The following is a 15,122-nucleotide window of genomic DNA, read 5'->3' as shown; positions in this document are numbered from 1 at the left end:
ATTTCCGCAGGCCGAGTTCAAGTCAGACCCCGTCCCTTACCACTTGTGTGATCTCTGACAGGATAGTTCATTTCCACCTCGGTTTAGTCATCTGTAAAATGGGAATGACAAAGCAAGCCCCGGAGTCTTTTACAGATGAAATGAGATTACAAATGAAAGTGCTGTCGTCGGGGTGCCTGGGTGGCTCAGTCGGTTAAGCACCTGACTTTCGCTCAGGTCACGATCTCGCGGTTCATGGGTTCAAGCCCCACATCGGGCTCTGTGCTGACAGCTTGGAGCCTGCTTTGAATTGATTCTGTGTCTCCCTTTCTCTCTGCCCCTCCCCTGCTCATGCTCTCTCTCTCTCTCTCTCTCTCTCGCTCACAAAAATAAACATTTTAAAAAAGAAAGCGCGTATCAGAATTAGTAAGCATAATTAAATGGTGTCCATTAAACTGTAGTTATTTTTTACTGAAATTTTGAGATACGCAATTATTAGAACTTATAAGTTTAGAGAGGATAAGAAACTTGAGTTAATTCTATGGAACTTTTGTACATTCAAATGCTTTTTCATTTGTTCAGAAAATTCAGAACTTTATATACTGTTGTGAAATATAAGTGAGGACAACCTGGTCTAATTTAGGTACCTTTTTTAAAGTTTATTTATTTACTTACTTAGAGAGAGAGAGAGAGAGAGAGAGAGAGAGTGCAAGTGAGTGGGGGAGGGGCAGAGAGGAAGAGAGAGAATCCCAAGCAGGCTCTACACTGTCAACGCAGAGCCTGATGCAGGGCTCAAACCCAAAAATCATGAGATCATGACCTGAGTGGAAATCCAGAGTCAGACCCTTAACCAACTGATCCACCAGGCGCCCCCAGGTACATTTAAAATACGATGTTTTTGGGGTGCCTGGGTGGCTCAGTCGGTTAAGCGTCCGACTTCGGCTCAGGTCACGATCTCTCGGTATGTGAGTTCGAGCCCCGCGTCGGGCTCTGTGCTGACAGCTCAGAGCTCGGAGCCTGTTTCAGATTCTGTGTCTCCCTCTCTCTCTGACCCTCCCCCGTTCATGCTCTGTCTCTCTCTGTCTCAAAAATAAACGTTAAAAAAAAAATAATAAAAAAAATAAAATACGATGTTTTTAAGGTCAGTGTGGTTTGGTAATACATTTTTCTAAATAAAAGGAGTACCTCGTATAGCATGTCTTTTGCTGGACAGAACGTGTTCAGAAGCACATGAGTATCTCTTATGATCGCACCTACATGTTATTCACGTTTTCAAGTATGTGAGCCGTTTCCAGCGGCTCAAGGACACCCCAAAATCTTAGGCCCCATAAAGAAAATTGCATTCTGTGCACTCTAGATGATGATGCTATAAAAAATCATGTCACTGACGCTTTTCCTCCATGATATTACGAGTACAGAAACCCGGCGTATGTGCGTTTCATCAATCAACACGAAGTCCTGTTACCTGGTAAAAAATGCCAGCACCGTTTCCTGCACAGGAACTGTCTGCACTTTGGGGTTCAGTTGCAAGAAGACCCACAAAAGTAGCGTTTTCAGAAGATGAAACTCATCAAAAGTGAACAACCTGGCCGAAATAAGAGAAGACATTTCAGGAATAGCAAAATCTCACACGATTTGTAAGAAAGCGGAAAGTTAAAAGTGAGTTGAGGTCTGAGGCAATACCACCCCCGAGTCTGTCGGTCACTTCAGCCAGAGAGAGATGAAGTGACCTTCTCAGGGTCACTGGGACAGTGAATGGCAGCGCTGGGATGTGACCCTCAGCAGCCTGACGCCCACCAGCTGTGCCACCAAAGCCACGGGCAGCATTTAATGAGCCCTTACCACAGACAGGTGTGTGTGAGACGTGTTTGGATGTTTCTTTCATTTAATTCCACACAGCAATCCTGCAAAGTTGCGATACATTCCTTATATGGATATGTGAATTCAGACTGGCCCTATGTTTACTTAAAATTTTAATATTTTGTTCAGCGTGGGTTTTGAGGGGGGGGAGGGGTGAAGGGAAAGGGAGAGAGAGAGCATCGCAAGAAGGCTGCATGCCCAGCATGGAGCCTGACTCAAGGCTCCATCCCGGAACCATGAGATCATAACCTGAGCTGAAATAAACAGTCAGATGCTTAGCCGACCGAGCCACCCAGGCGCCCCATTCATTCATTGTGGTTTTTTGCATTACTGTCGATTTTAAAGTATCGCACTACAATATACTTTATCTGAAGACTGGAGGGTTGTTTTGTGTCCCCTGAAATTTTGCACCCGAGGTTAGTGCCTCACTCATCACCTTCTAGTCCCAGCCCCGACTGAGGGCTAAATAGCTTATCCAAGGTCACAGGACCCTGGGGTCAGACCTGGCGTGGCTCCGTTCAGCCCCATGCTGGCTGTGGAACTTCCTGCAGGCTGCTGGGCGGCCCCCCAGCCACTACGCCCTCATCTGCAGATAGTGGTGACAGCCAACGCTCAAAGTCTACATGAGTGACAATGCTGAGTTTTCCTGTCGCTGCGGTAACAAACTGCTATGAACCAAGTGGCTTAAAACAACACACATGCATTATCTTACGGTTGTGGAGGTCAGAAGAATAAAAATCGATCTCACTGAGCTAAGATCCAGGGGTGGGCCGCCTTCTTTCTGGAGGCTCTATGGAAAATCATTTCCTTGCTTTTTCCAGCTTCCAGAGGCCACCCACATCCCATGGCCTGTGGCTCCTTCCTCCACCCTCAAGCCAACAGCACAGTGCCTTCCAATCAATCTCCTTCTGGTTCTGATCCTCCTGCCTCCCTCTTCCATGTGGAAGGAGCCTTGTGATTATCCTGGGCCCACCTGGGTAACCCAGGACGCCCTCCCCAGCTCAAGGTCATCCATCCGCAATGTTTTTCCTCTTTGCCATGCAACTTAACAGATTCACAGGCTCTGGGGGTTGGGATGTCGACATCATCGAGCTGACCACACACGTACAGCTTGCTCAGTGCAGTGCCTGGCACCTAGGAGCGTGCTAATGAGTGGCCGCTGGGACTCGTAAGTGCCAGGGCCAGGTCCTGGCTGCAGAACCCACGCTTGGCCTGCAGCGGCATGAGACTTCTTATCAAGAAACAAGTGGTGAGAAGGAGCAAGTGTCGCTCCCCACGGTGTCAACTCTGTAAAGGAAGGGTGTTTCCCAAAGAGGTTCTCTAAACAGCCTCCAACAACTTGATTATCTGAGAAGTCATTTCGGTGTTTCTTAAACCCCTCGATATTTCCGGTCTTGACCACAGGAATGGCACACTGGCTTCGAAACCTGTCATGGCCTCTGCACCCGCTACTTTGAGTGGTCTTGGTGGGTGGGACCCAAGCTAAGTAGGGACTCTAAAGAACAATGGAAATGTCACCCACCCACCTTTGACACCATTTCTGATCACAGAATGTCTCTTTGCTCTGTTTTCAGGTTACCTACAGATGCATGGGCTTTGACTCTGGCCAGACAGCACCAAATTTGTCACTGTCTGGGCAATGACGGTGAGGCAGGAGGGCGGATGTCACAGCCACTTGATATGATGTGCCCACATAGAACTCCACAGGGACACCAACCACCTCTGGGCTGGGAAGCTATGTGACTCCCGGTGCAGAATCCAAGCTCAAGGTTCCCAAGCCCAGAAGGTTCTTTGGGACCTCTCCAAAGAGGAACAGGCAGCAACACAGGAGGAGTAACTGGGGCTCCGTGAATCAGGATTCTGGTTTTACTTTCATTGTGAATGGTAATTGTTCAAATAAAGCCCTGTCTTTAGACCAAGTACCAGTGCTCGAAAGTATTGGCTCCTGCTCAGGACACTCAAACATATTTTCATTTACATAAGAGCCCTGATGGCCTCAATCAAAACAGGACTTACAGAGTTCTTAAACTTCCCTCGGGGAACATCTGAGCTGTTCTCCCTGTGTTTACTGGGGCTCACTAATAGCCATTGGGAGGCAACTGGCATTTATTCTTTCAGAGAAGAATGCTTCTAACAAGGCACTGTTGGTCTTTTTTTTTTTTGAGAAAATTGTATGTAAATAATAAAGGCCCCCCCTTTGAGTACAGAGAACGCCGTCTCAACGCAAACAAGAAACCACCAACAAGGGTACCCACGGCAGCATCGATTGCCACGACAAAAAATGAAGCAAAATAAATCAAACGGCCATTAAGAAGGGAATGAAAAATTGCTCTCTATTCATTCTATGGAACCCTGTACAACATCAAATTTAAAATGCTAATCAGATATGTAAGTATCAATACGGAGAGAACACATCGCATCATGTTAGTGAGTAAAGTAAGCGGCAGAACATTAAAGTCACTATGAGAACATTTATTTGAAGTTTAAGCCTTTGCAAAATGTTAGTTATGGACACACATATATGTAGTGAGAATATAATCACACGGATGAGTTCGCGCGAGCCCATGACAATGGTCTGATTGTCTTTAGGGAGGGAGGGAGGGAGGCAGAGAGAATGGAAGGAGAATAAGGCTGGGGAGGGTGCACAGTCGAGTCCTGCTTTATTGGTAATGTTTTCTTTCTTATGACAAAATGTCACTGTTCATTTTGGGAAGTGGGCCCAACTGTGATCTTCCTACATTTAAAAGTTTTTTCTACAAGGAAAAATAGATCCATCAATATCCTTATTGATCTTGATTATCAATAAGGAGAAACGGGCTAGGCTGGTAATGACCTGGGGTTTTGAGGCCGCCCGGACCTGCATTCAAATCCCATTTCTCATGCTACATGGAGGGAGCCTGGGTCAATCTTTGCATTTCCCGTAATCTCCATTCCACAGGTAAGAAAGCAGGTAACAGTACCCACCTCACTGGGTGGCTATAGGAATTAGGCTGATAACCCACTCAGAGTGCTCTGTATGCAACAAGTGCTCAATAGTTAGTAGGTATTGTTGCGATTAGCCAGAGAACCACCAGCTTCAGGAACTATTACTTTTTTTTTGAGAGAGAGAGAGAGAGACAGTGATGAAGGGGCAGAGAGAGAGAGGGAGACACAGAATCTGAAGCAGGCTCCAGGCTCTGAGCTGTCTGCACAGAGTTTGACACGGGGCTCGAACTCACAAACTGCGAGATCATGACCTGAGCCGAAGTCAGACACTTAACCTAAGACTCAGCCCCCCAGGCGCCCCAGGAACTATCACGTTTGAGAGCCATGCCCCGTGGCGTTCCAGATGTTAGTGGGAAAGCTGTTGGACAGGCCTGATGTGGAGGACAGGGGGGGCTTCTCTTGGGAATTCTTGAGCCCTCAAGACGTGTGGTGTCCTCGATAGGAAGCCAGGGAGAAGCGGGCACACCCCCGTTGCAGGGGCGGCAAGGCAGCCTTCCTGTTGATAGGAACCAGACAGCTTGCCAAGTTTTCCATGTTCCTGAGTCTACAAGGAGCTTGGCTTCCAGAAAACTCGGAATGAAGCTTTCATAATATTAGAGTTAGTGGAACAGGGTAACCTAGTGGTGACCTCTAAAGACAAAATGAACTGAAAACCCAAGGCCCAGGCAAAGAAATTAAAACCAGAGGCCCTGGAGGCTAGTAAACTAGTGTGTATTTTATGCGAGGTCATTTATAAAATGGAGAGCAAAACCCAAAGGGAGCTGAGGTCAAAGGGACTTCAGAAAGGGAAGGTGAACAGCCCAGAAGTTGAAGCACCTGCTGAGAAGGATGTTGTTCCGATGATGCTTAGAAACCCAAACACCAGGGGGTGGGCCACAGTGTACCTTCCTGGGCCCCGGGGATGCACCATCCCCGACCTCAAGGGTTGGCGTGGCCACACGGCTGCTCTGGCGTCACGTGACTTGCCAGGACGACCCAGATCTGGTGGAGTTCTGGTTGCCGGGAAGCCTGGTCTCTGTGACGAATGAAGAGACGTTGCGGCATGCAGGGTGTGAGCCTGGACCTTGGAGCCTGAGTCCCAGGTTGGAGCCCAGCCCTGCCTTTTACTGTCCCTCTTATCTTAGGGGCAATAACTACCTATCGCATAGGGTTGTGGTGGTTGAAAGGCACAGTGCACAGGGCTGCACACATACCCCAGTGTGCTTGGTAACAGCGAACTCGTCCAAAGGTTTGTTCTTCATTAGCTGCGGTCCAAAGTGCCAGATCCACCAGCCAACAAGTGCGCCCAGATGAGGAACCCGAGCCTGGGTGAATGTCTAACAATCCCGCCGGGCACGGGGTGTGGCCAGGCCCTGTCTTCCAGCACCCTCTTTTCCCCACCTCCCTCCAGCTTTAAAGCAGGCGGTCATTGGACATCAACAGGGCGGGTGAGGAGAGTGTGCCCCGGGGAACACGAACACGAGTCTGGGAGCCGTTAGCCCGGTCTCTCCAAGGCACACGGGCCCCATGACATGCTCAAGGCCACACAGGGTCTCCTCCAGCTGCCGGGATGGCTCTGGGTTGTGTGGACACAGCTCCTGGGGGAGGGGCCCGAGGAGCAGGACCCAGTTCCCAGCTCTGTCATGTCTCTCCAAGCTTGTGAGTCTAGACGCTTGACGTGGAAGGTGCTTGACCTCTTTTCCTGCCTAGTGGACATTTTGTAAGGCCTGTTCCATCACCAAGGTTCTGGCTGTGGTCAGACAACTTTTCCCTTTTCTTGGTCAAATACTACCAGGGTGCGACAGCTCAGTCTTTCCAAGGGAGGGACAGTGTTACGAAAAGTCTAAGGGATGCCTTGTTTACCTTTTCCTCCACGGTTGTGTAACCTTTCCTCTGCCGGAGGTTGGGGAAAAGCATCAGGGAGTAGGGCAGAATGACACCAGGAGTGCCCCCCCCGAGGGCCCCAGAAGTGTTCCTGGACTGGGTTCCTGAGGTCTTCCTGCTAATATGGTCTCCCTCTACACCAGAACTCTGTTCTACCAACCACATTTCTCTGTAAGTGCGAGGGCCTCACAAGCCACTTAGTAAATTCAAACCAACAGTGGAATGAATCTTTGCAGATCTAATTTCTGATATCAGATGCTTTCCACCACACGACCATGAGTAAACATTCCATTTCTAACATACGGCTAAAATGTTTAGTGGAATTTACTTCTCACTTTTGAAACCTACCCAAAGGGAAAACAATCTCGGTACCTTGGCAATGGGTATCGAGAACCTTTTCAAGAGTCCCAAAGAGTCATGGCAAGTAAATGCAATATGTGATCCTAAACCAGATCCCGCACTGTGGGGAGGAATGTTATAAAGGACGGCACTGGGCTAATCATGTCAAGGCATTAACATCAACGCTAAATTCCCTGAAGTTGACAACTGCATTGTGATTACATTAAAAGGTTCTTTCTGTTAGGAAATAAACACTGAAGCATTTAGGAGACAGGGTACATGATGTGTGCAACTTGCTTTCAGAGGCTTCAGGAAAAACTAGGTGGGTACACAGTTACACCTACAGATGCAGATGATCAAACAAACAGCAGAAACTGAACAAAATAGGGTAAAGGGTATAGAGATATTCTTTATACTGTTCTTGCCATCTTGATTTGTTAGAAATTATTTTCAAATAGAATATTTTTTAGAATGCTTTTTACCTGTGACCAAACCAGAAAGTCCTGTTGACTTAATAATGTCACTTCTAGAAATTTCATATGGGAAGATATCTGGGATGAAGACAGAAGGAGGTACGTTGAAGGAGGTCACCAAGGCACTACTTTCATATTGATAAAACACTGGAAATAAGCCTAAAAGGCCAAGAACGGGGGACGTTTCTAGGAACTGGGCTGGAGGGGAGCAGACTGGTGGGTACCAAGGAGCTCGGCAGGGCTGAGATCCAAGGTAGCCCCCGTGGGTGCCTCGCGGCCGGTGAGATGTTGGGGGCACGTGGGCATGCCAAAATCTCTTTGGCTAGAGATGTTCTTGGAGGGGGTCAAGAGCTGACACAACACCCCGAGTCAGAGGTCCCGCAGTGGTCCAGACAACAGATGATGGAGATCTCTGGCTGGTGCCTGTGGAGAGAAGCCCTTGGAGACGGGCTGGGTCTGAAAGTGCTACTGACGCAGTCGGGGCGGAGGGCCACGTGATGTTCAGAAGCCCCCCCAAGATTCCAGTTTGATCAGCCGCTAAAGGAACACAGGGTGGGGGCCCCCAGGGTTGGGTTTTAGCTCGAGCGTCAAACAGAGAGTCTGGTGTCTGGGTCACATCTGTTCAGGAGAGGGCTCAGGGCTAAAGGCAGGAATCAATTTAGGACGAGAGTGCTTATTTTCTGTTTTCTGCGTTTCCCTTTTTTCCATTTCCCACAGCGGGTGTATATTAATGTTGTCAGGATTTTTTAACATTATGTAGGCAATTACTGAATGAACCACCATGTGGGTCACGGGACAGCGGGCACCCAGAAGGTCCTCACCCCAGTGAAGGAGCGTGAAGGGATCTTGTCCCCATCCCTACCCACAGTGCCCTGCGTTTCAGCCCCCACCCCGGCCAGCTGTTCCGGATGGTGGGGAGTTTGGGATGGAGGACGTGTAGGACACCTGGCATGGCCAGCAGAGGTGTGGATGCACCCCGCTGGAGCACCCCCCTCCCAGGACCGGCCCTGCTGCCCCAGGCCCACCCCAGGGACGGCTCCTGGTACCCCCCTGCCCCACCCGGCCGCACCCCCCCCCCCCCCCCCCGGGCCAGGTGTCCTCCCCCCCCCCCCCCCCCAGCATAGCACCCCTGGGCACCAGCTCTGACCTGGGGGACCGAAGTACTCTGTGAAGCAGCTCCTGCGGGATTTTCCGGAGGTGGATCTGTGTTCCTACCAGAGGGACCAAGTTCATTTCCAGCCACTTCTCGCAGGCAGTGGTGAGCTGCTCTTCCTTGTACTGTGAAGGCAAGAAAAGCCAAGGATAGATAAAGCGATCCCTGAACTCTTGGCGCCCTCTGCTGGCCTGTGACAATGCTGCCTGGTGGTCTGACCACAGGACTTGCACACTGAAATCTCTGGGCTGAAGGCAGTCACGGATCATGGAAGGGCCTGCAGGGTGTACCCCAGATGGAGTGCTGAGGCTGGTGGGGGGCACATACCCTGACATCAAAGTCCAAAGGAAGTGGGAAGGTTCTCCCAGGGCCAGGGACCTTGGCAGGGTCTCAGTATGCTTTGCACGTCCTGGGGGCTACAGTCCTTCCCAGGCCAAGAGTGGCCGGAAAATGTGGACCAGAATGCAAAGACACTGCCCACAGAGTGACTTTCTAGTTACTGATGGACGGTGGGGACACTTATCGTCTTTGACAAAATAGGCACTTAGCACGTTCTTAGCTGCCATTACGAGAGCACTGGGACTGACCGATCGTGAGTGAACCAGACGTCATGGTCAGATGGGCCTGTTTCACGGGGTGAGTGCCCATCCAGGCCAACGGTAGCCTCACAGAGGAAGGCAGGGATCAGATGGCCTGGGGTTCGAGCCCAGCACTGCCACTTAGAAGCTGTCACCCTGATCAGGATGGATCCGGTGGTGTTCTCCTCTGAGAATGAGACCATTAGATTACATCATTTATTCCCGATACTGGCACAGTGACTGGCCCCAGGGCAAGGGTGCGGGGATGGGACACAATTCCACCTGACTCCAAAAAGGATATCCTGGAAGACTGTCTGCTATTCTGGTGAGAAAGACTGTGCTCATGTTTTTTCCTCCTTACTTTTTAAGTTTTTGTTTACATTTATTATTGTTATTATTATTATTATTATTATTAATATTTAATTTTTGGCTTTAAAATGTCCTTTTGTTTTTTAATTTTTTAACACTTTACTTATTTATTTATTTGTTTGTTTGTTTTTAAATTTTTTAACACTTTATTTATTTATTTATTTATTTATATTTTGAGAGAGTGAGCAAGGCGCAGAAAGAATCCCACACGTGGCAGAGAGAATGCGGAGCCCGAAGCAGGGCTTGAGCTCACCTGAAGTAGGGCTCGAGCTCACGTACCAGGAGTTCGTGACCCGAGCCAAAGTCGGATGCTTAACCGACTGAGCCACCCAGGCGCCCCTAAGATGTCCCTTCAAAATAAAATTATTTTTCATAATTGTTTGGAGCTGGGCCTGGCGGGTAAAATCCTAGAGGCTGGGGGGTGCTCCCCAAAGTCCCCAGGTGCCGTATGCTCTGTTCAGGTTGTTCTCACCTTGCAGCCGGCCAGGTAAAAGCTCTTGATGGTGCCTGGCGTGAGTCCCTTCATCATCACGGCCACACACCTGCAGAGAGAGAAATGCTGTTCCTGGAGGGTCCCGAGGCTGCTTTCAGAGAAGGGGCAGCCCCAGAGGTTTCATTCACCTCCAGGATGGTGGGAGAGCTGGAAACCGAGTGTTTGCCAGAGGTGCGAGTCCTGCCGGCCACCAGGCATGGTGTTCTTTAGGTGCTGGCTCTTACCAGTGACAAACGGGAACAGAATTAGCTGGGCTTGGAGTTAAGGCACAGAAGTTAGTGTTCTAAGAGGCTGACACCCTCACTCGTGCTCCCCCTTTCTCACGGTCAGACTCATTGGCCAGGCTGAACTGGAATGGCCAGGCTTCCCCAGACCAGGGGAGGCAAAGCAAGCCTGAAACATGCTCATACATGCATGCACGTGACAGCCCTGAGCCCAGCTGGGCCAGTGCGCATATCTGATGCACGAAATCAAGGAACCGTACCAGATGGAACCGGCACGCACACTCCACATCCCCCAAAGGGGAATGGCTTCTGCTACGTGTGATTCAGACCAGGGCAGCCATCTGGGTGATTCTGCCCTTGGCTGGGAGCTCAGCCAAGATGACCTTTGAGGTCTTGTTCAGCACCTGGATTTGTGATGCTATCAGAGTGACCCACACGACATTTCTGTTCCCCTATACAAACACACCCACACACACCCACGTAACACACACACACACACACACACACACACACACACATATACACACACTGAGGCTTGTGCTGTCACATTGCAGCCAAATGTACCATCAGCCTCTTGAAGGCAGGTGACAGCCAGCCCAGCGGTGTGCCAGGTCAACCGGGATCTGACCTGTAAGACCTGGCCACAGCTATCTGGAGAATCTTGAGCAAGGTCCATATGCCCCCGTGCAATGACGGGTCTGGCTCATTATCCCCAAAGCCCTTGCTGCTCTGACCTTGAACCAAGTTGGGGCGGAGGAAGGAAAATGAAGAACCTGTCATTCTTGGCTTAGCCCCCAATAGCCAGGGCTAGGGTTCCAAGAGTAAGATGGGCCCCCAATAGCCAGGCTAGGGTTCCAAGGAAGCTGGGCCTGAGGTAGGGCAGCCAAGGCTGACAGACAGCGGCTGGAATCCCTGCTCCATGAGGGAGGCTGGCCTTCCGGCTTAGGGACCAGAGATATTAGAACACCAGGAAAGAGCTGCTCAGAAGTGTCCTGAGCAAGGAAGCTGGGACTTAGCAGTTTTATGAAGTCTGTATGGCACAGAAGATGGGTGGTATATACAACACGAGGGAAATCTCAGCAAACCCCGGACGATCAGCCATCAACTGCAGTCTAGACTGGACTCCTTAGTTAGCCCCAGACCCTGCACAATCCGGCTGTACCTACACCTGCTGGTCTCCCACCTCCCGCCACCCACCGTCCAGGTCAGGCCATGCCGACACGCTGGAGCACCTTTTCAAGACTCTGGTCCCCTCAGTGTGTCCTCGGTTGTCACGTCCAGGCCTCCGAGAGCCTGCATCTGTCAGTTCATAGGACGCCTGCATCCCTCATAAGGCTTTTTGATGCTCTTGATCGAGCATCTGGCCTGAGTCATTTCAGGTGCCCCAGAAATGAGACCCCTGCTCAAAAGTGTCTTCGGGGTTGAATCTGGCTGTGTGGACTCTACGAAAGTGAATTGAAACCTGCAAGATCCTTGGGAGAGATCCTACCCCTGCCCTCTACAGAGCAGCTGATGTCCTCTCTTGTCTTGGATGGGAAGTTCATTCATCCATCCATTTCCTCAAAAGAGGATACTGAGGCGTAGAGCAGAACAAGCTTGGTGGACCATCCCTGCCCTAAATCCCCTCTCTATGTTGAATCCCAGAAAGTATTAGGAAATCAAAGACTACAAGACACCAGCTCGATGTCCGGGACGTGACTGCAGGAGGCACAAATCCCCGAAAAAGCCCAAGGGAAGGGACAGAATATTCTAGAAGAGTGAATCCCATCAGCAATTTTCCACTCGGTTCACCTACCCTTTCGTAAGTTACTGGAATGGAGCAGTATTACGGGATACGGAAAAGGGGGAGGTTCTAAGAACTGTTCTTGTTAATCACTGGGCCCCGTTTACTTGAAATTAATCACACATAACACAAAATGTTCCATCTGGGAATCTCCATCCTTCATTCCACTTTACTCATTTCCTGTGCCCTGGAGACCGTAGGGCAAGAAGCTTCAGAGGGCAGGGCCCTTGCCCCTCTGGTCCTGGTGTCCTGGAGACGCCCAAGACGTCGTTCTTAAAGGAGCAGATGAGTGAACGAAGGTGACGGAATGAGCTGGCAGGTGACTGGCCCCAAGCAAACCTCACCTCACCAAATGCCACTGAAAGTCAGTGAACCCCTGAACGAGCAAGCGACACTACCTCCTCAGCAGAGCAAAGCAGAAAAGGACAGTGTTAGGGGTACAGGTTCCGAGACCCCTGGCCTCCTGCATGTTCTGGCGGCTCTACTGTGGTCTTGTGCAAGTTACTCACCTCGTGAGGCCTCAGTTTTCTTGTCTGTGAAGTGGACATAATGATATACCACCTCCCTGCAGGGAGGATAAAGTGAGGTCACCCTCGCCAAAAGCTGAGAACAGCGTCTGACCGGGGCAAAGGCCCCACCTCAAAGCCCTTCGTGCCGACATCCCCTCGCCCTGAACAAAGTCCCGCGAAGTACTCAGGATGAATGTAATGAGCCCCATTTCACATCTGAGAACACTGAGGCACAGGGAGACCAAAGAGCGGCTTAGAGCAGGGCTCAGCACAGACCCTGCTGCTCGCATCCTAGGCTGCTTTTGGCTTTGCGGAAAAAGTCTAATGAAAACTGGGAGCCTCTGAATGTCAGCCCCCAAGGCTGCATTGCACTCTCCTGCTTTCAGTACCCACATGTTTTCTTGGTGCCCATGAACCCAGGCAACCCTTGGCAGGATGAGCAGGCTTTCACATTCGATGTCCATCCACTGTGAATGCCTCCTGGTTTCCCCTGCTCGGCACCCCGGACAGGCAGCCCAGGTGGGTCAGTGGGGTCTGAATCCCCAAGAGAAAGGCTGTGCCCCCAGTGGGCAGCGGGACTGGTGGACAGCTGACTTTGATCTTTGCATTTTTCTCTCTTCTGAAAGATCTACCGTGACCGTGTGTAACATTTGTAAGAATAAAAATATTACAGGGGCGTTTGGGTGGCTCAGTCAGTTAAGCGTCTGACTTCACCTCAGGTCATGATCTCACATGACCTGCATCGGGCTCTGTGCGGACAGCTCAGAGCCTGGAGCCCGCTGCAGATTCTGTGCCTCCCTCTCTCTCTGCCCCTCCCCACTAGCACTCTGTCTCTCAACGATAAATAGAAAACTTTAAGAAAAAGACTGGTTTTTTTTTGAAGAATACTGAAAGAGACAGGTGGATTCGTGCCTCGGTCCCTCTGCAGACTCACAGCTCTGTGCCAAGAAACCCGGATGTTCTAGCCCGTGGACAGGGGCCATTCTATGAATGGGCCAGGGGGCGCCCCCTCTACCTTGCCCAGGGCTGGGCCTGGCCCGAGCCCTGCTATGTTTCCTTACCTTTGAAACAGGCTGCTGAACTGGAGAACGTGTGCGGAAGCCAGCACGGCCAGCACGTCGTCGACGTTCATCTCCACCTGGCTCAGGTAGAGGCTCTTCAGGGCCATGGCGAAGGCTGGGAGGCAGCATCCAAGAGAGAAAGCCGTCAGCCCGGGGCTCTGGACCCCGCGTCCCTCCCTTGCAGGTGCCCTCCTGGCTGGATGCTCAAGGGTCCCCTGGCTGTGTCGGCAGAGACGCCCTTAGAGGAAACGCACGTGCTCGGACCTGAGCACAGCTACAGCCCGGGCTCCCAGCCTCCACCAAGGAAGATGAAGCCAAAGAAAAGTGAGCTCCTGCTGAAAGAATGTGATTTTTTTTTTCTAATATGAAATTTATTGTCAACTTGGCTTCCATACAACACCCAGGGCTCATCCCAACAGGTGCCCTCCTCAATGCCCATCACCCATCACCCACTTTCCCCTCCCCCCCCCCCATCAACCCTCAGTTTGTTCTCAGTATTTAAGAGTCTCTTATGGTTTGCCTCCCTCTCTCTCTGTAACTTTTTTTTTCCCCTTCCCCTCCCCCATGGTCTTCTGTTAAGTTTCTCAGGATCCACATAAGAGTGAAAACATATGGTATCTGTCTTTCTCTGCCTGACTTATTTCACTTAGCATAATAAGTTCCATCCACATTGCTACAAAGGGCCAGATTTCATTCTTCCTCATTGCCAAGTAGTATTCCATTGTATATATAAACCACATCTTCTTTATCCATTTGTCAGTTGATGGACATTTAGGCTCTTTCCATAATTTGGCTACTGTTGAAAGGGCTGCTATAAACATTGGGGTACAAGTGCCCCTATGCATCAGCACTCCTGTATCCCTTGGGGAAATTCCTAGCAGTGCTATTGCTGGGTCAGAGGGTAGATCTATTTTTAATTGTGTGAGGAACCTCCATACTGTTTTCCAGAGAGGCTGCACCAGTTTGCACTGAAAGAATGCTATTCTAAACCCATCCCGGGGTGTGCGCCTCAGGGGTTCTCTGCTAACCTGGGCTCCATGGCCTGTGCAGGGAGGTGACTGCCCAAATACGTACAGAACGCTGTGTGCGCGTGGCTGTGCTTTTTTCCTCAGGAAAATCTTGTCCTCAGAGTCTGGGATCTCCCAAAAAGTTAAGGATGCCTGGAGGGGCACCTGGGTGGCTCAGTTGGTTGAGTGTTCGACTTCAGCTCAGGTCATCATCTCACGGTCTGTGAGTTCGAGCCCCGCGTCAGGCTCTGTGCTTATGGCTCGGAGCCTGGAGCCTGCTTCAGATTCTCTGTCTCCCTCTCTGTGCCCCTCCCCACTTGTCCTCTGTCTCTCTGTCTCTCAAAAATAAATAAATGTAAAAAAAAAATTAAAAAAAAAAAAAAAGGATGCCTGGAAAGAGCCCGGATATTTTCATATCTAAGAACTAAGGTCCGGGGACCAGGGAG

At 50.4% G+C, this 15,122-nt stretch overlaps 1 protein-coding gene across 3 annotated transcripts in view; it reads right to left on the bottom strand.

The window, feature by feature from the left end:
• BTBD16 (BTB domain containing 16) overlaps positions 1-15,122 on the bottom strand; it is a 44,809-nt gene that overhangs the window by 17,305 nt on the left and 12,382 nt on the right. For all 3 annotated transcript variants that reach the window (XM_049645874.1, XM_049645876.1, XM_049645875.1), the window contains exons 7-10: positions 13,670-13,784; positions 10,072-10,141; positions 8,647-8,777; positions 1,445-1,564 (exon numbers count right to left, since the gene is read on the bottom strand). In XM_049645874.1, the coding sequence (XP_049501831.1) occupies positions 1,445-1,564; positions 8,647-8,777; positions 10,072-10,141; positions 13,670-13,784 (436 nt within the window). The remainder of the gene's footprint in view (positions 1-1,444; positions 1,565-8,646; positions 8,778-10,071; positions 10,142-13,669; positions 13,785-15,122) is intronic.

Source organism: Panthera uncia, chromosome D2 (genome assembly GCF_023721935.1).
Source record: "Panthera uncia isolate 11264 chromosome D2, Puncia_PCG_1.0, whole genome shotgun sequence".
In the NCBI taxonomy this organism is placed as follows: Eukaryota; Metazoa; Chordata; class Mammalia; order Carnivora; family Felidae; genus Panthera; species Panthera uncia.
The sequence above is the reverse complement of the archived record's forward strand: the minus strand, read 5'-3'. Positions and strand labels throughout refer to the sequence as shown.